Here is a 23,617-nt window from a genome sequence, read left to right on the forward strand (position 1 = left end):
TTCTGGAATAAAAAAAACAAACCCACCAAAAATTTAAAAAATTACCAAAAAAAATCACAAAAAAATGTCACACCACTATATAAAGACTGTAGTGTGTGTCTGTGTGTGCAAGATATTTGGTACATCTACGGTAGAAGTAAGAAGCATGTGCTGAAATTTTCCAGTGCAGTCGTCAGTGCTCTGTATTTATGCCATGTCATGCACCAAGCACAGATTCCTTGGAGAGCACTTTCCCTCATACAAAATTGTGTGAAAGATTTTAGATAAAAAAGCAAAAATGTTGGTTTGTGGTCTTTTCCTATATACACTAATATGAGACAAATTTACCTACAATGTGTAATTACTGTTTCATTTGATAAATGGTGGCTGAACTCCGTATGTAGACAATGCAGACTGTATTTCAAGCTGGATCTGTAGAGGAACTTGTGCCAGACACTTCAGAGTGTTTTTAAGTTTGGCTCTGCTATGAAAAGAATTGGCTACTTTTCCTCATGATACTTTGCAAGTCATGATGGGTGGGAGGCAGGGAAGTAGGAATACAAGGATTTAAAAAGAGTAAATAACATTATGCAAAGTAGTTTGGGATCAAAGCTTTGTTTCTTGTCTGACCATTGAAAAGCTCCCATAATCCATGAGTAACAGGACCTGCTTTCAAACATGACTTCAATTCTTTAGTCAAATTTTACATTTTATGGACTATAGGTGCATGTTTGGGGAGACATTTGGTGTTGTGCGAGCTTGGTTACAAACTCCAAAAATAAGGATGTTTTCCACACCATCTGAATGTATGTTAAGAGGGTGCCAAATTATTGAACTGAAATGGCATGGGGTAGTAGAAACACAGTTTGCTGTTATAGGTGGAATTATAAATATTTGAAGTTTTTGCAAAATTTAATTGTTAAACAAGCTGTTAAATATATGTTATTTAAAACATGGTGTTCTATAATGAATTTAATGAAGAATTGCACATTAAAGGAGGTCAATCAAATTTCATTATGTGATGCTTTTGTCAGGCTCTGTGACAGACGCTGTTGGATAACTAGAGATTTATTTTGAAGTAAAATATTCATGCACTGTAGATGAATCATTTGTTTTTAAAACATAGTTAGTCAATATAAGACCTAGAACTTTGTCCATGGGTTGTTTAGGTTTAGATTGTTCATCAGTAATCAAGAGATAAAGATTGTTAGTGTTGAAAGGATTTGGAGGGATGAGGAGGGAAGAAATTTTTGCAATATTTTAATTCTAAAAAGATAGACTTGCATGAAGTATTGAATTTCATTAAGACATTGGTAGGTAATTTGATATATTTCGATTTCTTTGTAAAACAGAAAAAGTACCATTAGGAAAAAAAAAGTAAAATCATTTGCCTGAATTAAAGATTTATACAGCAAAGTAATTCATAAAGAGATGAAGATAGAAATCACTGTACTTTTCCTGCAGTTGTCAATTACCTTTTTAAGAGATTTGCATTGAATTTTTAAAAAAAAACCAAACCAACAACTTTTTGAATATAACTTCATTTCTCAGATACAGTACATTGCTTCTGGGTTGTTAAAAGAAAGCACAAGGAACATATGAATTCAGACAAAGCAAATGTTAACTTACTGGAAGGATTTACAAAACAAGCATTTTTTATAACCTTGAGAAAAATCATACTTTACCAGTGGTCTGTATTTAAATGTCCAGCTAGCTGTTTTCATTGTGCATTTCTCCTTAATGGATTAAAGTGCATACTGAATAGTATGCAGTAGAAATAGCTGTTCTGACAAAACTTTTTTTACATCAAGGCTTCAAAATTTCAACAAAGTTTAAACATTATTTAGATATAACAATTATTTTACAAAGACTACTTTTAACATGAGCGGGCCACCCACAGTGTTGACTAGAGAAAATGGCATGCAAGCCACCCAGTGAGACTGATGTAATTTTTTTCATCTTTGCTTAAAGTATAGTCACTAGACCAGATAATGTAGAAACTTCTACATGCAACGATCAAAAAGGCTAAAACAGTTCCACTTTTGTTTTTGTTTTTTTTTGGTTAATTAAAAGTAAGTCACAAGCTGAAAAATGCAAATATTCACATGCGATGAAAATCTTCTCTACCATAAATGTAATTTTATTATTCTGTGTTAGAAAATAATCTCCATTAGAAAATAGAATGCTTTTTAGTTTGGATAGAAAAGGTTTTAGGGCTATATTTAAGGTATTTATTGAAGAGTATCTGCAGATAGTATAGAGACTTAAATGCATTAAATTGTTGAGTAAGGCTTGATCTTGTGTGTAATGAAGCCAAGTAAGACTTTCAATGCAGTGTGAAAGCAATTCTGTTACAGTGACCGGCTACTTAGACATTTTTCAGCCATGACACTGTCCTTATCTTAATCGTTGGTACTTTTTAGTGACTCACTTAAATATCAAATATTGCTAATAATTTTTAAGACTTGATTTGAAAACACAGAAAAATTATTTGCAAAACCTGATCATAGCTTTTAAAGCTATGATGGTTAATATCATAATTGAATTATATTTTTTTTAAAAAATAAAACTGTCTAATGCTTTTTCCATATCCTGAGATGCATAATTTGGTTGTAAAATGTACATCTGGAGCCAAAGCAAACTATAAAATATCTGCAGCAAAAGCTAAGCATTTGAAATAGGAAAGAGTGATTGTTTTTAATTGCTCAGGGGTCTTACCACATTAAAATGCTAAGTGGTTCCCTTTGAAATAGTATTTCAGCAGTTGTAAATGTTAACTCAGTTAAACAAAAAAGTATGAAAATCAGCAATAATTACTCATTTGCTCTAAAAAACTTGAATAACTCATTAAAATGAAGAAAATCTGTTCATGATTTCAACTGATTACTTACTCTACTTTCTCTTATTGTCATCCTTTTTGAAATAGGAGCCAGTAACACAGCAGATACCTTATTTCAAGAAGTACTGGGTCGCAAGGACAAAGCTGATTCAACGAGAAACGCGCTTAATGTTCTTCAGCGTTTTAAATTTCTTTTCAATCTTCCCTTAAATATTGAAAGAAATATCCAGAAGGTATAATCCTTTAAAAATAATTTTCTATTTGCTGAAAGGAGTCTGTTGAATTTAGTCTTTTTCTTGACAAATATAAATTCTTGGTTTTGTTTTTAAGGGCGATTATGATGTGGTTATTAATGACTATGAAAAAGCCAAGTCCCTCTTTGGAAAGACAGAGGTTCAAGTATTCAAAAAATGTAAGATATGCGTTCTGTTATTTAATGGGTTTGGTGGCTTTTCTTAACTTACAGGCTAAAAAGCACATAGTAGACTAAAGAACTTTATGTGGATGTGATATGAATTTCTATCCATACAAATTATGGATTTATAGGAACCATTTATGCAGTATTTCTGGCAAGTATTCTGAGTGAGTTGTATATCCCACAACATGAAATCACAGCCAATTTCATTTATTTGTTCAGGCTTGGTATTACTGGACATAAAAAACGTACAGTAATTAAAATGTGACTTTGGGTATCTCTCACTGGCATATTGTTGAAAGACTTGAAAGTCTAATTTTCTGGTTTTTGTAGGACTGTCATGTACAAAATTTTCAGATGTGGCTTGTTATTATGAAATGAGTTATATTGATTTCCATGTTAACTCCAGAAGTGTCTGATATCCTATGAAAATAATGTAATTTTCAGTTCATAGCCCTGCTGAAGGACACATTGGTTTTGTTTCTGCTCCCTACTCCTAGATTATGCAGAAGTTGAAACCAGAATTGAAGCGTTACGAGAACTTTTGTTGGATAAGCTGCTTGAAACTCCATCAACATTGCATGATCAGAAACGTTATATAAGGTAATCATTTGACTGGTGCCTTTATCAGACATATGGTGTTAGATGTGTATTTAAATGTTTCCTAAATATGTTAGTGAGTAGTTTTACTGTGGTTTAAATACTGTTTTTAAAGCTGTAAGTAGAGTATTTTGAGATTTTATGATTATATAAACAATGGCAATGGAATGTTACTTTTTTACTGAATGACTGAAAAACAGTTCTTGAATGAGAATAATGAAGCATAATTGAGTTTTGAATTTAATTTTTTTAAATCTTTAAGGCATGTTTAGATTCTATTGCTTTCTCTAAAGCATCATATTGCAAGCTGTGTTTGAAATGATTACTTGCAGTTTGCATGCCTCAAAATAGATTCCTTATTTATTTTTCTTACACTTTAGCTTGGCTGGTGTTGAAATGGAATCATCCTGAGTCAGATAACAGGGAGATTTTAATCCAGACTGCCATTTGAATTTGGCTCTTTTACTGCTCAGGCTAAATAATGAAGTTACTTAATATTTCATGAACATGAACTGGTTCCCCAGTTTTCATTAACATTTCTAGATTTTTTGTTTTTCACAAATACAGAGTACACAAAGCTGATATCAAAGTGTCTTGTAGGGATACTGAGACAAGTTGGACGGACCTTCTGCTGGTAGATGTGAATCTTATGGTGCTTGGTGCCAAACTTTAGAGTGCTCTGAAACATCTGATGGCTTTATTTAGAAAGCTTTTGAGGCATGGATGCTGCTAGGGCTCCTAGTGTGTTTTGACAACTTCACTGCTTTTTTCAGTTACCTTAAAAGATGTGGACTAAATGTGCTTTGTGGGAAGCATTTGTAAAATTCTGACACTTGAACGAGGTCTTCAATGTTTTGTGTGCACACCAGGCCCAGTCACATAGGACCAAGTGCGGTGTTGGTATCTTAGGTCCCTTTATGTTGTGTGAGTTTGAGTACAGTGACCTGTGTGCATTTATCTAGAGTGCTTCTCATGCTTTTGCATACTTTATAAATATTACCTATTTATTGGAATTGTGTTTTGAGATGAATAGTTAAGCATTTTCTGTCTGTGAAGAAGTCACTGCTATTTCCTTTCTCTGTCAGTCTTGAAAAGTATAAAGAGCAACTGCTTTATCTAATCCATTTTTACCTTTTCTAAGGATTCTTTGAAAGAGTCGTAGTTGTACATGTGGCTGATTCTAGTTGAATTTTGTTTGGGTTTTTTTTTTTTTGGTTGGGTGGAGGTTTTTTTGTTTCTTGATTGGGTTTGTGGTGCATTTAGTTTTTGGGTTGATTGCTTTTTATTTTTTTGCTAGCCCCTTACCTTGAAGTATTGAATCTTTAAAAGCATCCCGGTCTACATTAAAATAGACTGTGTTAATGTAACTACCAAATGTATTCCACATGTAGAACAATATAATGAGGGAGAGCAGGGAGTGAACGAACGTGGAATAATTTAGTTCTAATAAATTGACAGAATCCCAGCCTACAAAATGATTAAATTAGTTTCACTACTCTAGATATGCCAAGGTGGCTATACTAGTGTAAATTTTCTGGAGGCAGGGTGTGAAATAAGTTTTCTTCAGAGCACTTCAGCTAAAAGGAAATTAACAAAATCCTAATTTTAAAATTGTTTGGATAAACCCTGCTATTTTTATGATGTTTTTTCTTCCTTGGTACATTTGTTTTGTATGTCTCTGAAGTCTGAGACTGAGCAAGACCTGAAATACTGTGATTTTTCTCCCTCAGATATTCAGTGTTTATAATTAAGCTTCAGTTCATGTTTTTCTCTCGTTGTCTTATGGTATTTACATTGTTAATTCTTTTATACGGTCCAGGAATAGTTTACCATAGCACTTAACAGCCAAGTAGGTATATTTCTATCAAGACCAGTGATAATTTTTTTATTTTATTTGGTGCCTAAGAGAAGACTGAAGTCCCTCTTAACATTGACGAAGGACTTGAGCTCATAATCGATAAATGTCACCCTGTCAGAATGGTTAGTTGTGTGATTTTCTCATCCATCCAACCAATCCTACTTTGACAGTTTATTTTTTGTTCAAACACTGCAGACAGTTGTCAAAGACAGAATTTTGCAACGCAGTCATAACTAACATTAGGTATTATTGTAGTAATACAGCTTTTGTGAGGGAGTAAAACATTCCCTGCACTGCTTGAGGTAATATATCAGTGTACTTCACCTTAAGCTTCTTGAATTTTTTTAATCTGTCCTGCATCTCATTAATGCAGCATATAATGGAATGCCTTAAATAGTAGAGCAGTTACATCTGTTTTTGAAAGTATTGTTTTGAAAGTACTGTTGTTAGATAGTCTCGAATGCTATACATTAAGACTATATTCCTTCGGTGTTCTCTTTGAAACCACAGCAGCTGACTTCTAATACTCCTCTCTCCCTAAAGACAGATGGTGTTTTGCTTCTGCAAATTAGAAGCTCCAATCCTTTTTGTAATCTCTCCCCCCTCCTCTTTTTTTTCAGACCATGTGTGTACATAAAAACACCAGACCAAAACAAACAAAAAAAACTAACCCAGGAGCTTGGGTTACATTTGTTTGTTGCATGCATGTGCTAAAATTAATGACCTACCAGAAATTAATTCTTTCTGTAATTACTTATTAAGATTGCATGATGATACAATCAGAACATATACAGTAGGAAGAAAAATACCATATTTTATGTGCTTGAGATGTCATCACTGGTTCCAAGTGAAATATGAAACACTAAACTGCAACCTTGCAGATAAATAGTTTGGTTTCCCACATACTTTACTTGAGGCACAACTGAAAATGCATATTAATATGATATTAACAATATATGGTTTTGTTTATAGGGTTTTTTTGGTGGAATTTTGCCTCACTAAATGAGGAAGGGAGAATGCAGTGGGTATGAGCGCATCTTAACGCCTGTTCTTGAATTTTTAAAATTATGTGGAAAAAAAATATTTCTTAGTATGTCTTAGGTCTGTTTTAATGAGACCTTCAGTGTGTTAAGTCAGAGCTGTGATTTTTGGACTGGGTTTTACAGATATCTTTCTGATCTTCATGCGCCTGGGGACCCGGCTTGGCAGTGCATTGGTGCTCAACATCAGTGGATTCTGCAGCTCATGCACAACTGTAAGGAGAGCTATGTTAAAGAACAAAAAGGCAAGGACACATTTTTATTTTAAATATATATATCTATTTGACATTTAGGACTTTGGCATTGCCTTTTGTTTGACAAGTACAGATGATATTTGGGGTTTTTCCCATCAATTTTGATAGCTTTCTGCAAAGTTGGATGCTGACTTGTATTTTTTCTTTATTCTATTATAAAAACAGAACAGCAGTTGGAGTTTTCTTTTTGTTTGACTTATAACTTCTAAGGTTTCTACATGGGAAAAACATTAAATTTCAATCATTTATCTGTAGTTTACTGTCCTCTTGAAATATTTCTTCGAGGTCACATGAAGTTTGGATTGTTCTCTGAATCTTCCAGTTAGATTTCTTTGTCACAAGATATGCTGTTAGTAAATAGGTACACAGGAAATTGGGGCACAGTGGAATAATGTGTCATTTCTTGATATGCTGTGAATGATAATATGGTGTTCTCTTGTTCTTTGTGTGCAGTTTCAAAATTCAGGTTACAGTGTTTGGGCACAGATCCGTGAGCTGGACAAATGGGATATTTAGGCAATGTTATGTTAAGACCAATATGAGTACATAGTCATGTCTTTGCCAGCGTTGCTCCTCAAAGTAGGTATTGCTTTCAGGTATGGCAGCAACTTAGCTACAAGTTAACATTAGCATATATACAAAAGAGAATAGGTGTAAGGCTGTTGGCCTGACATATCTGTAGTAAAATCTGAAAATTGGATTTTCAAGTTAGAAAATAAGAAGCAGTGCCTTGTTTCTCAAGAAGTCTTACAGAATTTGCTGCTAGTTCTGAAATGAATAGGCATATTGGAATCTGGCGTCCCTTGGCTTATAGGTAACTCCCACATACAGTGTTAGTACATGCATATCCCAAACCAAATAAGGTGTTTTATTCTCAGAAACCACAAAAATTTTACTGAAGAAGTTTTTTACAGCAGAAATGTGCTGTAAAATTGCTGCAGGAGGCTTGAACTCCGTCACAGAGGTTGTGACATTATGGTATAGAGTTCACAGGGTGCATCGCGTACGACAGCAACGTCAGTAAGTTTTAGCTTAAAAGTGTGCACAGGCTGTCTTTGTTCCATTACATGGTGTGAAGTGCAGTGGAACCAGCTGGAATACCAAATTGTTTTCCTGGCCTCTCAGTCAAAATTCAGAATTCAGACCTCCCTGTCTTCTCTCCTCGTCAAAACCCTGAGGCACCACCACCAGCCTCACAAGATAGAGTTATCAGGAGCAAAAAAACAGCCACGTTTAAGAATTCTAAGTTTTCTCCTCTTGCTTGCAAATTGTTGTATAGGCATCTCTCAACTTCTTAGCTAGAAAAATAGGGACATGAAGGTACTTAGTGCTCGAGGCTTTTGTTTTGGTAGTCTATATAATTTTGATATACAGGCTCCAGTGAATGAGTGGAAAACACATGTAAATTCCTAGATTTATCTTGAAAAATCTCAGCCTTTTTGGTATTTTTCTTGCAACAAATCTACTTACCTCAGCCTTACTTTCAAAGGGGCTATTATGTTAGCAGCTTTGTTTGGATCACAAAAGAGGGAATTTAAAAAACTTGAATGCCCAGTAAATGCATGTATCAATAGTTAGTATTTTATGCATGTATGAAAGAAATGCTAATATGACTTTTATTAAAAAGTTCATCAACTTTCAATAGTTTTCTTCCAGCCTTCTATGTGGTCCTTATTGATTGTAGGGTTTTGTACAGATTTTAAAATTCTCAGGAATCAATCTTAGTTGATTTAACTTCTCACTTAGTATCTAGTAGGACAAAGGAAAGTTGCTAAGCTTGATTTTTCCTTTCCATAGATCTTTAATTTTGGCATACATGAGATGGGAGATGGAAAAAAGAAAACTCAGAAAGATTGGGTTTGACTGCCAAGTAGAACAATGCTGATTGTGATCAGAGACATGGAATGTATTTTAATCTACTTTAACAGATGTATACTTCTCAAACAGGAAAAGTGTGGGGGTTTATTCATGGATATCAATTTGGTTATGCAAGACTTTGGGGCATATAATCAATTTCAACAAGTCACAAATGTTATTTATATGTTCATAAATTCATAGGCTCTTTTTAAGAGAAAATATTAATTAATTTTCAAACATTTAATTCCTCCACTTAACACCAACTTCCTAAAAAGATTTTTTTTTTTTTGTATATCAAGCATTTGAAGGAAGAGGTGAGTCATAAAGCTGATTCTCCAATGAGAAGGGCATTAAATTTTTTTCTAGGTTTCCCTTTTTGACAGGGTAATGAAATTGGTTTCTAGCAGATGGCAGTCTTCATATTGCATATGCTGGAATAAGCAGACAGCGATTATAGTTCCACCTTGAGCATACCAACTATTTCTGGCTATTCTTACTTAGTTCTTCTGCCAACTGAATCTATGCGTTCAAATTGCCTAAATCAAAACTTTTCACCGTAGTAAACTTAAACCTCAGTAGCAGATTGTATCCATTTTTGCATTTGTGCACAATTTTTCAGCTTTCAACTGAGCTTGTGCCAAAGCATTTTGCTGCTATTTTATTAGATTTCAAACAGAGCTGTGCTTTGAGTCACTACACATGAATTTTACTACTTGAAGTGCATTTGGAATTAGACAAGAGTCTCTTGCTTTTTCTTACCTGGATTAGTTGTGGGTTTTGTTTTTTTCATTTTTTGAAAACCTTTAGGCATTCTGGACAGGATCTTTGTAGCTGATTGTCAAATAGTAAATATTCTCTAAAGAATTTATTTGCTGGCCATGATGTGTTCAGGAAGGAGAGGTTAAGGTTGCGATTATTTTATAAACAAGCTAAAAAACAATCCTAAGTGAATTCTGAGGAGAACGTACTCCAAATTTAGTCAGTAATATGATAAGCCAATAGTGTATTCTGTGGGACAGAATTGTTCCAGTTGTCTCCGCATAACTAGAAGGCTGACTCATTCACTAGTCATCACAATTGAAATAATTTCATTTTCTTATACAGAAATAGCATCTTCTACTATCTTCTGTAAGAGATTTGGTGACATATCATCTCATCCAGACCAATAGTCATGGCAGTCAGGAAAAATCCCCAATATTGACAAGAATTAAATCTAGTTTTCTATATCCTCTGTGGGATCTTCATCTAATAATTGTCCTCTTATTAATAGCTGCACTTTCAAGGGTGTCCTAGTTGAAGGAGTAGAGTGAGCTAATTTAGATGCTGTTGGAAGGAGCTATCAGAAAATTGTGTATTAGAGATGTATTTAAATAAATGTTTGGTTTGGGTTTATATCTATTTTTCATCTAAGTGTGTGAATCCTTCGATCTCAGTAGTACCATAACATGAAAAGTTTTTTAAAAAAACAAACCTCTGTGCTTGGATTTTACTAGAGATTAATTCCATTTTGTATAAATACTCAGCAGTTGTAATGATGTCCTCAAAGTACAAAGTATCATAGTGCCATAACATAGTACAATCTCTGATGGAACCTGAAAGAAGAAACTGTGGCAAGTTCACAGAGCTGTAATGATCCTGGAGTTCTCTTTCAGAATTTTTTTCAGGGATTAGCAGAAGTCTTGCATGTTTCAAATACTGTCTCTTTTCAGTTAATCCCACTTGTGTTAATACTATTTCCAAAAACTGAAAGGGTAGATCAAGCTGTGCCAAGCTTTGTCAAATAATTTGGCAGTGTGACTTAAAAAGCTGACAACTACCAACAACAAATTATTCAATTGGATCTTTCCTTTGATTTTAATAGACATTTATTAATCATAATAGATGCAGTAATCTGATCATTAGTTAATTGGCTGCATTTATTTCTGTGGCTACAATAGGATGGGGGATTCTCCCAAGTCCTGTGTGTGATGTACTTTACAGCAGTGCTTTGGAGTCTGTTATTTCTCTTGAGGAATAGCTCTGTATGCATGTGAACGTACTGTTTCCCCTCAGTCTAAACAACCCTGTTGGTTTGCTGATTAGTCTTGCATTATGTAGGTTAACATTTCGTTATGTGCTAAGATGTGGCTGTTGTTACTCACCCATTGTTGCCTTTAGCCTATCTATTTCTTGCTCCCTGTAGCCATAGCAGACCTTCGTCAATTATGAGGTAAAAAAGTACAGGCAGATGAAGTTCATATTATGTGAAACTGTTTGAATCCAAGCCCACGGGTTTTAAGGAGTGAGTGAAAATGCAGATATGACAGCAGATCAAAATTTCTCCTGCTCTGAAACATGAGTAGCCAGGACAAAGAGACCAAATAGCATAGCCAAAGTCGGTAAAAGCATGAGGCAGTACAAGGTAAATCATAAAGCTCCCATGCTCCTCTCCTTATATTAAGCCACTCTCCTGCTTCTCTGGTGGTCAGATTCTTCCATTAAAGGTGCAGCTGTAGATATGGGACCCATGTGCAACTAACTGGAGCTCTAGGTCTGCTGATGTAAATATGTAGGTTTGTTACATTAAATAAAAAACTTAAAAAGTTAATCTGCCTTACTCATTGAATAGACAGTTGTGCTTTTATTATTGTGTTTTATGAAGTTATTTTCTGAAGCATAGATGAATTCCTTTTATGAGTCCGTTCACATCCTGCTGGTTTTATCCCCTGGAAGGACCTGAAGTAGGTAAATAGAGATTGCTGCAGTTACTTAGTATGTAGATATGTTAGAGAGAAGGAGATGCTTGAGACTGAATAGACTGGAAAATGAGCATTTTTTCAGGCCGTGAATATTAAGTTAACAGAGAAGAGCATATGTTCACTCAAAACAGTACTTATTAAATCTCTAATAAGAGATATTTGAATTATAAACTGAATTGTATGCTAGTATTTTATGCCTTGTATTGGCTAAAGTCTGAATTGCTGCTTCTGAACTTTAAACTTACGATTTGTGGGAGTCTAGGGACTTTTAAGTCTGGTACCTGAATACTAAATGGCTTCCTTCAATTAAGATTTTACATATTTGTAATTTTTAACTTTATTTTGCAATTCCTCTATCATTAGGGCATAATTGTAGTTTTTCACTATGGTTTATGCTTCCCAGACTGACTTGTTTGAGTGCAGGAAACATGCAGAATATAATGACGTAAAATGACATGAAAATAAATGTAAATAAATGAGGTTTAGTTTAAAATTTGCCTGGGGTACTGGGCAGATAGCCAAAATGAGTTAAGCAACGGAATTCTTAATGTGAGTATCAGGGATACAAGCTATGGAAGTTAAGCCTGTTTTCTGTGTGGCCAGTGGTTGTTTGCTTAGACTTTAATAGTGGCTTAGTAGGTTTCATGATCCTTTGAACTAAAATGGATGAGGACTCCCATCCAGTTTTCATCAAACTGGCTGAGAAAGCCTTCATTTCCTAACAGGTTGTTGCAAACTTTAGGTCACACTTTTACAGATTCATATTAAAACGACTTTTACCAATACCTTTGATGGTAATTCTTTCAGTGACCTAAATCTGTGACACAGGTCTTTCTAAGGTACCATGTAATGGTGTTGCAAATAAACTACCTGTTAATACCCATTAGAAACTAAAACCGTAAATGAAAAGACTGATAATGGTTGTGGTGTGATCTTTCTGCTGCCTTTTGGGTTGCAAAATATTCAACCTATTAAAGTTCCCAAAATGAAGCCAGCTTTCCAAACAGGAATATGCTAGTTCAGTCACTGTGATTTTTATTTGCTTTTTAGTTCTTATTGCTGGAAAAAAGTATTATTTTTGCAGAGCTGAGTATGATGCACAGCTCTCCAGATATTGTAAAAAACTATGCAGGGTTTTTCTGTGCCAGAGTAGCAGCAGCTGTACGTAGTGTGAAGGAGATAAATGTATGCTTAAACCATGTTGCTCTTTCTTCTGTGCCACACTGAGATTCTATTCACCTTGCAATGAATGATCCATCTTTGTTAGATCAGACAGGCCAGCAAGGCTTGTGTCAAAAGGGCCTTTTCAATTTGTTATCCTAGCAGCTGGTTCTCTTCCATTGCCTTTGCTTACTGTACATCTGGAAGAAGAATTCTTGCAGCTGGGAGCCATTTCATGTCTAAACCACATCCCCTGTCCATAGCAGAAATACCCTTTTGACAGCAGATGTCAAGCAAACCCTTAATGGGTTATTAATTAAAAAGAAAAAAAGAGAGAGAATAAAAATTGATCAATGCAAAAATTAACAGTGGAATCATTTTCCTCTTTTACCACCCGTATTTGTAACTTTAGTGCTATTTAGAAATTTTAGTAGAAGCTGGCTTGTTCAGTAGTGCAGGGGTATTCTTATTTTATATATTATTTTAAATAATACTTAAGTATTATAAAGACAGTAAATACTGTGATTAAAAAGCAGCACAGGTAGCTTACAATCAAAATTTAAAAGATTAGTATTACTGAACATAAACTGAAACTCTTCTTATCTTCTGAAGGTAAAGTGAAGCTCTTCAGTGACCAGAATTTTACTTTTATGTCCACTCTAGGCTTTTAAGTCCTTATTTGGGCAATTAAGTTGAAGTGAGTTGTTGTGAAAGGTGCTGATGATTTTAATGTCCGCTGGAGCTAGTGCTAGTAAAATGACATACTTTTTATTTATGTGCTAAACTTGAAGTGTTTGGCTCTTGCTTCAGTATTTTTTGGCCTGAAGGACAGGCAATAAGACTTATCCTTAGGCTGTTAAATACTTAGAACACCACTTGGATGGATGTGCCCAATTACCCTTTCTGTGGTAAACTGGAAAACAGTTTCATTGTAAATATGTTTTCTATAATGAACACTAGCCTCAAGATTTAAAAAAAGCATCAATTTTTAAATGTATTCCAAAAACATATTTTGTGTGCATCAATTTTAATCTTCTGCACTCGTGTCTTTTTTTTTAGAAAAACAACCCATTTTCTTTTTGATTTCTTAGAAGTGTCAAATCCCTATAAAATGTAATGTTAGAAAGAAAAAGTACTCAAGAAAAAGAATAAAATGCAGTCATTCATCTGTTGAGCAGGTTAATTTTTCAGTAATTTCTCCTGGTTGCCTAATTTCTTGCCTAGACAAATTGAAATGCTCGGTGCGGTGTCCTTGAAAGGAATCTTATCCTGGTTGTGTCGGTGCAGGCTCCAGGCACTGTGTGTTTGGTCAGCAAGCAACAGTGGGTGGTCAGGCTGTAGCACAGGACAAGGGCCCGCTGTGCACAGGAAAAAATGTTCAAAGGTGTTTAAGGCTGGTAAGGAAGTCTGCCGCCCTTCAGAGAGTCCGGAGGCTATAGATCAGCCTTCCCTCACTATTGTAGCCTGTGAGAAAATTCACTGTAAGATACATAATGGATGAGAAAATACAGTAACTGCATTCACCTGGTTGCACATCTGTAGGGTCTTTTTTTTTTTTTCAATTTGATATTGCTCATATATATGCTGTATATGAGCAAGTCTGTGTAATGACAAATGTTTGACTTACCATGGAAAATTTCATTGAAAAATCGTTTAGCCTAAGGTTGGGCACTTGTTAACAAATTTTCTTTGTCACTTCATAAAGTACTGGCACTATATTATCCCCTGATCACCAAAGCTTTTGTAAAAAGCTTTACTGAATGTCACATAATTATGCACTGGAGTGGCAGAATTGCAGAGTGGCTGAGGTGGGTTACAGAAGGGATTCAAGAGGTGTGTGACCCCAACGAGAAAAACCTCCACCTGCCAGACTGCAAGGGGAAAAAAACCAGGCAGAGTTGTGGAGCGTCAGATATTGCAGAACAATTTTTATTCTCAGTTTAGTAATAGTTAAACAATATGAAAATAAAGCAGCTTTTAAAAGCTTATATCATTGACTGGTTTGCGTATCATGGAAAAATTTATTTTAGGCAAATTTCATGTTAATCATCTTTTTAATGGAAGTTGTAACAGCTGCATGCAAAGAGCATGCAGGTAACATTCCAGAAAATGGTGTCAAGGTTTGTACATGACCTATAGGTACTGTAGGAACAGTAGAACCCTCTAGTAACTCCAGTACTGATAAGCCTGCAATTAGGAGTCAGCACAGGTGACTTTTGATTTATAGAAAACGAAAACACAAATTAGATAAATAACATCAAAAAGAATTGTGCTTTTTTTGTGTTCTCTAGATCCTTATTTTGGTGAGATCTTACTGCGCTAGAACAGAAGAGATGTGAACAAAACTGCTGAAATATTTTTATTTCACACAGTGCCTGAATGTGCACTTTCAAAATACCTTTACAAAAAGTTGAAAACCAGTAAAGTACTTTTAAAAAAAAAAAAAATAAAAAATTAAGACAGTATTAAGCTCCTTAAAATTTCGTATTTGATCTTCTTGTGAATGTACAGTTTTAAATGTAATAAGGCATTAATTATACTTATGGTTTGTGATGACTGTTTGGTAGAAGAAGAAAATGTAGTACATTTATTTTTCCTGTGTTTTCTTGGTTAAATATATACTTGGCACTGGAGTCACTGACATATACACTCCATGTAGATGCTGTATTTTGGAAAAAATTACTTTTGTAACTTCGAAGATGCAGTGTATTATTTAAAAGTAGAGATCTACCAGGAATACATTGTTCATGCTGTTTATACTTCTTAAAACCTTTTAGCACAGTAAAAAGTTAATTTCTTGAAACTGTAGATTGTTGCTGTCCTATATTCAGGATCTAGGAATGTAAAAATAGTACACAAATCAAATAGTGAATGGGTAGTAAATTACTATTTGGTTAGTTTATTTAGGTTTATAAATATTATTGTCTACAGTCCCTACTACTGTTAATTCATTGTATTACATTATGCTGCTAAATTTAAGCTGCTGGCTCCAGAGAGGGAACAAGTTGGGATAGAAGAAAAATTGTTTGTAAGTTAACTCTTACTTTTTTTACAAGATTTATGCATTGGTGTGCAGTCTTTAAGCGCTATCTTCTGGTAGGGTGAAAGCAAGATCAGCTTCGCTAATGTAGTCCAGATGTTTATTAGTCCTGAGGGTATAAGAGCTGTTGTAGTTCCCTGCTGCTGTGTTGTACTTGCTTGTAATGCTAGACAACCAATTAAGAAATTAGTTCATGTTAAACTTTCTTTTCCTGGTACGCCTGCAAATTGATGATGTGGTTTTTCTGGTGGAACAAGAAAAGTGTTCTTTACATGTTTTCTGTTACTGGTGAATACATAAACCATTTGGGCTGCATGGGGTTAGTGTATCAGCAGCAGTACAGAATTTTCAAGTTTTCACATACCTTGAGCAAATGGTTTTAATTGAACTAATTCATATTAAGATGTTTTGGTAAGTGTGTCTGTTTTTCTTAATTCTGAGTTTTAATTGGCACTGTCATTTTTAGAGACCATCTGTTTACAAGACATTCCTCAAATTAACAAGATGTCTGAAAGCTGAGAACTTAAATTCTATGCAGAGAGGTTAAGGGGGGATTTTTTTTTTGTTGTAATTTTTGTGAAAATAACATTGCTATACTCTTTATTTGTTTTTGTTGTTGTTTGTTTGGGGTTTTTTATAATGTATGTTTTAAATAGCAATGCCTGTGACAATTCTGACTTGGTCTTCTTGACATACTTTCTCCCCCCCCCATTCCCCAAATAAAACGCGGACATGCTGAATCTCAGTCAAATGCTCTTGGAAACCCATGAACTATGAGAGACACTGAATTTCTGAGGGTCTTCTACAATTTTCTTTTTATTCTGTGTAGGATTTCTATAAGATATTGAATGTGTGGATTTTTTACTCTGGAAAGGAATGAAGTTGGTTTGGTTTTACTTCATTCTGTAAGGTTGCTGGATTGTTTTCATGGGTGTCAATTACTGCAAAACTTTAGTTTTTTGCTTTCTCCTGAGTTTGTATTTTTAGTTCTTTTAAAAGGAAAAGTCTTTCCACAAATTCTTGTTAAAACTCACTGTAGATATCATCTGTGGTGACAGTGGAAAATACACTTGAATCACTGCAGTGGATTCTGTGTTCTGAAAACTCATCAGTTTTAAAGATGTCATAAATATGAGTTGTGTTTAATAAGTGGTGCAGGAGTTAGAGTCATTAGAATCATAACACAGCCTAAAGATAAAAAGGATGGGTTCACCAAGTCAGTCGTGTCAATCACAGTTGTGAACAATGTAGCAAATTGGATCTATTTACTTAGGTGTCTTATAGTATGAACAGTAATAAAAAGAATGGAGGAACTGATAGTTATCTTGGTAATGACAATGCCACAGAGAAAGGCCACAGGACATTTCTTTAAAAGCCTTTGTAGGAGGAAGAACTTCGTTCAAAATGAACTAAAACCCAATACTGTCACCTATTGGAAGTTTGTGATACGTTTCACAATACTTAGTATTGCTCTTTAAGACCAGCTGTTGAAGTAAAATGACTAGGTATATCTTTTCTGCTATGCTAGTCTGACACCAGCATAAATTTAAAATAAATGTACTTTGAGACCTTTTTACTTTGTGTTACTCTTGAATCTGAGTATTGCAGTGTTACAGCTGGTGCTCTTCCTCTGTGGCCTTCCTATTATTTTAAATGAACGTAGGTATCGCTGGAAAAGATCAACAATATAAACTCAAATGCTAAGATTCTCACTACAAAATTTAGTGTGAATTACTGGAGTGGTTTCATCTCAATATAAGAGAGGATTTTTTTTGCCATGAGAACAATCAATCACTGAAGTAACCTCCCCAGGGACGTTTTAGAGTTCCCATCACTGGAGGTTTTCAAGATGAAATTGCACAGGGTGCTAGATAATCTCACCTTGACTCCCTTTCCCATGAAAGGTTAGACCAGATGATCTTCTGAGATTATTTACAGCCTGGACTGTTGTATAATTCTGTGAATTGTGATCAATTTAAATTTAGTTGTTACAGCTCAGTTGGGCAATGCTGAAATAATTTTTGATGGTTAATTGCAGAAATGTATCTATTGTGAGAAATGCATAAAGCAGCATTATTCTTATGTGGTTGTTTTTCAAAATGCATGTTAGACTCCAAGTATCCACCTCCATCAGATTAAATCATTGCTTAGGGCTTGTGAGTAGTGACCTACATATGGAGAGGCACCCAAAGAAAAAAAAAATTGTTTGATACACTGGAAAATATTTTATGGGTTTGTAGATAAGTAAGGGGTGCTTTACAGACACATGCAAACATACAGTGCCATTAGTTCATCTGCTTCATGCTGGATGGATTCTTTATACTTGAACTCCGTAGAGGTCAAACAGCTAAATAAGAGCTGAACACTCTACCTTTAACTGCTTCAACTGGACACACAAGAAACTTTTGCTGTTGAAAAGTATATTTAGAACATACACTAGAAAAAAAGCATGGGCTATGTCACTAAATGCATAAATACATATTTATCCATAACTTTCATCAGCTAATTAAAAACAGAGAAACATAGAGACCAAAGAATGGTATTTTCCACATGGTACTTTTGGTTTTGGCTTTGCTACAGGAATCAGTAGTGGTATTATTGAACTATGTTAATGTATGTGAACAGTCTAAATAAGCCAAGATTAAGAATGTTTTTGTAAGATAACTTTTGCATCAGTAAATTAAATTAGAATTCCACATGCAGCATGCAATTTCATGTTAACTAACATGCAGAATTATTCTAACTTCTGGGGTTTTTTCCCCTATCTCTAGGCAATTCATTACTCCACAGCCCCATGTTAGACCTGGAAAGTGATGTGCGTCCACCACCGATTGGCCATCTCAGTCAAACTGCTTCACTGAAAAGGGGCAGCAGCTTTCAGTCTGGCCGTGATGATGGTAGGCATCTGTTTTATTTGAAAAATCAAAGTTGCAACCCCCAGTGTCCAGTGTATGCTGCAGCCAAAAAAAACACAAAACCCCCCAGAAACTCTGTTTGTTTGTTTTAGTTTGTTACCAAATACAAGTCTTTCTTCTCATATGTTACTGTTGCTTACTAAAGGGGTCCTCTGTGTTTTTTAAAAGCAAAGAGCAATTCATAGTCAAAATTTGCTTCTTGAAATGTAGTTAAATAATAAAAGTCTTTCTTCTACAAAACCAGAATTATTTTTTTTTGTACGCGTAACCACCTATTGCCTACTACCTTTTGCTGGTTTTATACCTTTTGCATGTTTGCTAAGATGGTTCTCCTTGCATTTGCACCTTATGTGACTTCACATATCTGGCTCTCCAATTCTCCAGACCCAGAAAGGGAAACAGAGTGCGTGGCTAAGCTCAAGCAATCTGTCTGTCCACAACCATCTGAGTCCTTAAGTGTCCTCAACACCCTTTCCAAACAGCTTCATCTCAGGAGTCTTTCAATGGTGACATCACAGGAGACAGAAAACATGTTTTTCACAGAATAGATAATTTCTTACTGAAGTACTGTTTTACAGAAAGCAAGTTTTTATGAAGAAATTTCTGGGTTTGCTCTGCTTTGATGGTACTCCTCTCCCCATTCTGTCAACTTCCTTGAAAAAACATCTATAAATATGGTTGTGGGAGTTCCTTCCAAAAAGAGGAATGAAGGGAAAGGAATCTTTCAAGAACATAGAATGAAGAATAATAAGAATTCTACGTTCTTGTGCTGCCATGCAGATACAAGACAATTATATTGTCACAGTTTGTGGTTGAATGATTGTCTTTCAAAAAGTGAATTACACAGACTCTTCAATGAAAACATACTTGTATACTGAGTAATTACACTACTGTCTTACTGTTACCCTTGTCATTTCTCATCCCAAAGCCTCACATGAAGTTGATTAACAAGTGTTACAAAGCAAAACAGTAAATTATTGGTTGGTTTTGAATACCATCCACTAACAATATGCATGCCACGCTTAATGTAGCAAGCAAATCCAAAATCCAGTTTATTTTTAACTTGTTTGAATTCTCTTGCAAGAGCAGAGATTTGTATGGCAGGAAATTCTGCTTCAATCAGTTACCTTTACTTTTAAAGTATTAGCTATGGATCTATTATCTCTTACAAACTGGTAAAAGTAAGTTTTCAGCAAGTTTTGTGTATTCTGTAGCCACCAGTTTAAACCAAGTTTCAAAAGAAAACTGTAAGGATTGGAGCACTATAATAATTCACCCCAAAGACCCTACAGTTAGAATGAATTACCTCCAAGTTGAGTTCCTTGGTGCTTAGGTGCACATGACTGATGCATGCGAAGGAACAGCTGGAAGCTCTGCCATCCTTGCTCTTCTCTGAGTGCAGAGACAAAGAAAACCAACCAATACCTATGCAAGAGCTGCCATTCCAAATGTACCATGATGTGCTCTGTTTTTGGGTTGCTTGTGGATCTTTTTTTTTTTTTTTAGTAGATTTGAGGAATGGCATCTCTGGGCTGTTTTGGTGTGTTTGGATCTTTTTGTCTAATGTGTTTGACAGTGATTGTCCAAGAGATTGTTAGAAGAAATTACTATGAATTCAAAAGTGCAGCATGGATGTAACATTCAGCTCTTGCTTAAGCATATGTTCATGAGAATTTGTAAACAACAGACAATAGCTCTAGTTTCATCTTTAGGTTGTTATAGCAGAGATTATAATAGAATAAATGGAATAAAAGTAAATTTTTGCTTTAATATAGATTGGAGCTTTCTCTAGCAGCAAAGTAAAAAATCCTGAATTTCTGACCAGAGCCTTTTGATATGATGTACAATAACTTATCCTAGGAAGTATCTGCTTTCTGTAGGCTTGGGACTAAGCCTAAAGTGTGCTTCCTGGAGGAGAAAAGAATTTCAAAGATGCAATAAATCTTGCCACTATGTTTCCAGTTACAATCAGACATCCCTGGTTCCTTGGGTTAGCTTTTGGCTTTTGGCAAAGGTGAAATGGTTTCTTGAAGGAATAGAAATTTTTTGGTTAGAACTTGGGATTTGTAGACATTACAGAGCCTCTGCTGCTATAGGAGTGTTGGCACAGCTTCCTGACATAGTCACAGCTTATGTTAATAATAGTATTTCTTGCACTGGGTCTAGACTAGTTCTCTGACAGTCATAAACCAAGCTGGTGAAAGTATCTTGTCTGTGTCCACACTACAAGCTCTTCTAGTTGAGCTTTAAATTGTTCATCCTTCCTAAACAGATGCATCTCAATCAGCACAGTTGCACTTGAGTTCTGTCAGAGCCTCTTTCCAAATTTTGGGCTTCCATTGTGATATTATTTTCAAATGCTAATCCGGATTGCCTTAATTTTTTGACCATGAGAAAAAGTAATATTTTGGGTAGTGCAGACATTTATTTCTCCGCTGAAAAAATGGACCAGTATTTGACCTGCATCTTGACAAATGGATGCTGCTGAAGGCATGATGTACTTAAAGGAGCTTCAAGACTGTCTACCAACACAATAAAATAGTGAGGCTCTAGTGAAACCTGCTAGTTACATAATGTTGAGCTATTTTTGCCTAACTAGTGAATTCCTGTTCTCTGTAGGCAGTATTCTCCAGCAAAATAAATACAAAAAGTGCTATTTCATGCAACATTTTTCTGCACTTCCACGGAGTTATGTAGGATAATACCATATTTTTAAATTTATCATTTGTAGAAGACCTGAGTTTATACACAAAAAAGCCTCACACCAATAAACATGGCATTTTAAAGTGGTTTTATTTTGTTTTGTGGGGGGTTGGGCTGTTCGTTTGGGTTTTTTTTTCAAAAATCTGTGATTTCTTTCTCCAGGTGTTCTAAAGTGGATTCTAATTCTTGAGGTGAAATACAAGTCTCTTATCACTGTTATGCTGATACCTATTTTGTTAAACAATTGTAATCACAGATGGTTATAGAAGAATATTTCACGAAGTTTGCTTTATTTATTTATATATGTGTATATTAGTGCTTTTCTTCTACCCCTGTTCAGCTTTCTCTTTACCCTCTTTCCCCCCACAATCTCCATTTGCCCCATTGGAAAAGAAAGTGGGAAAAGTTACCTGTTGCCGACATTTCATTTGAAACTTTTCTAATATCTTGATTGCTTTCATGTAACCTTACTTTTTAGAATGGTTTGAAGGCAAAAGACTGAATGGATTGTTAGGTCGATTGCCTTAGACACCCCTGCAAAGAACCCATTCTGTATATACTGTCATAGTGCTAAAACGTTGTAAGCATGTGAGAAGAGACAAAAGAACTTGTATGTATACAAATTTTGTACACATATATGCACTAGGCTTTAAATTTTTTCCTTTCTATCTGAAAAGTTTTATATATACTCTATAGTTGCCTGTAATACAAAGCAGCAGCAAGCTAAAAACACATTGTTATTATTTGTAAAATTTTTAATGTTGCTTTTTACATCTCCTTCTCCCCTTTTTAGCTTGGCGATACAAAGCTCCTCAGCAAGTTATATTTGTTGAGAAGTTGACAAAACTCGTTGTAAGTCAGCTGCCCAACTTCTGGAAGCTCTGGATTTCTTACGTGAATGGAAGTTTATTCAGTGAGGTATGGATTCTTCTATATAAATGAGTTTTAAGTAACAAAGGTCTGTAATAATTATATTTGAAGTATTATATTTCACTGGAAGAAGACATTTTAATAAGAGGTCTTTCTTTTTATTTTTAAAAGAATGTAGGCATACAGTGGAATTACTGCAAATTCTGACGGTGGGGGTTGTATGAGTGTGTCTTTGTGTTTGTCTGTGTTCTAGTTGCTGGACTCTATATCTCTGTACTGTCACCTCTTACTCATAGCTGGCCCTTCATTGGTGATCTGAAGAAATAGCACATTGCATGAAAGATAGAGATTCGTAAAAGACAGAGTCATACAGAAAAATATTGTTTCCTTTCTTTGGAAAAGGAGTACTCATTTCTTGAGTTTTAAGTGTTTGGAAGTGAGGGTAGCTTGGAGACCAGGGTTGCAAAATGACCAAGGCCCACAGTAGTATTCAGAGACACACTGTAGAGAGTCCAGTTTGGAAGTGCAGTCAGCTGCAATCACCTGTGTTTCTAGTCCTTCTTGCTCCGGTTATCTGGTTGTTCTAAATCACATAAATATAATCTTGATAATCCAGGAAGCAGGGGAAAAACAAAAGTAATGATTCATGACACATGCCATTTTTATATACACACTATTCAGTTTTTAAATCATTGTGCATACAGTATTCTACTACAAACAGAACTGCAGCCATAATATCTACTATTCTTTGCAGCTTTAGTAGAAAATGAAACAAAAGCCTTGGAAAAAGGACATTTGGAAGGTTATGTTCTCATTTTCCATTTCTTTAACTAAAGAATTAACATATCAAGCATTCGTTCTATTTCATGCCACTATTTATAGCCCTTTATATGTTGAACACATTTTACAACGCGTTATAGCTCCAGTGAAATAGATTCTATTTGTGATCCTCATTTTACATGATAAAAGAAAAATGCAGCATTTACACTTAATGTTCAGCGAAGGAAGTAGAATCAAGAATAAACCTTAGTACTGTTGACTTTCACAAAAATAATTTCGTAAGGGAAGTGACAACCTTTATATTTGACAGACAATTGAAAACCAAACTTTACAAATTCACCTGTTAAGTTCCTGTGATTTTTTTTTTCTGTGTACAGTGAAAAATAAAGCAATTTCTAGAAAAACAGACTTGAACTGTAAACAAGGTTGAGAAATTCTACTTATGAAAATGACTACAAGTGGAAAATGTAGTGATCTTATGTCATGCCTGAACAAAACATTGTTTCAATGTACTAAAAAAACCAAGAGAGGTAGTTTTCCTGTTCTTAGGGCCAAATTCTGAGCTGCT

At 34.9% G+C, this 23,617-nt stretch overlaps 1 protein-coding gene across 4 annotated transcripts in view; it reads left to right on the forward strand.

Moving 5' to 3' along the window:
• The window catches only part of EXOC2 (exocyst complex component 2), a 124,489-nt gene that overhangs the window by 44,282 nt on the left and 56,590 nt on the right, over positions 1 to 23,617 (forward strand). For all 4 annotated transcript variants that reach the window (XM_027666298.1, XM_027666301.1, XM_027666299.1 and 1 more), the window contains 6 exons: positions 2,906 to 3,051; positions 3,149 to 3,230; positions 3,734 to 3,836; positions 6,858 to 6,976; positions 18,553 to 18,678; positions 22,193 to 22,317. In XM_027666298.1, coding sequence (XP_027522099.1) covers positions 2,906 to 3,051; positions 3,149 to 3,230; positions 3,734 to 3,836; positions 6,858 to 6,976; positions 18,553 to 18,678; positions 22,193 to 22,317 — 701 coding nt within the window. The remainder of the gene's footprint in view (positions 1 to 2,905; positions 3,052 to 3,148; positions 3,231 to 3,733; positions 3,837 to 6,857; positions 6,977 to 18,552; positions 18,679 to 22,192; positions 22,318 to 23,617) is intronic.

The sequence above is a fragment of the Corapipo altera genome, unplaced genomic scaffold, assembly GCF_003945725.1.
Source record: "Corapipo altera isolate COAL_440 unplaced genomic scaffold, ASM394572v1 118, whole genome shotgun sequence".
Taxonomy (NCBI): domain Eukaryota; kingdom Metazoa; phylum Chordata; class Aves; order Passeriformes; family Pipridae; genus Corapipo; species Corapipo altera.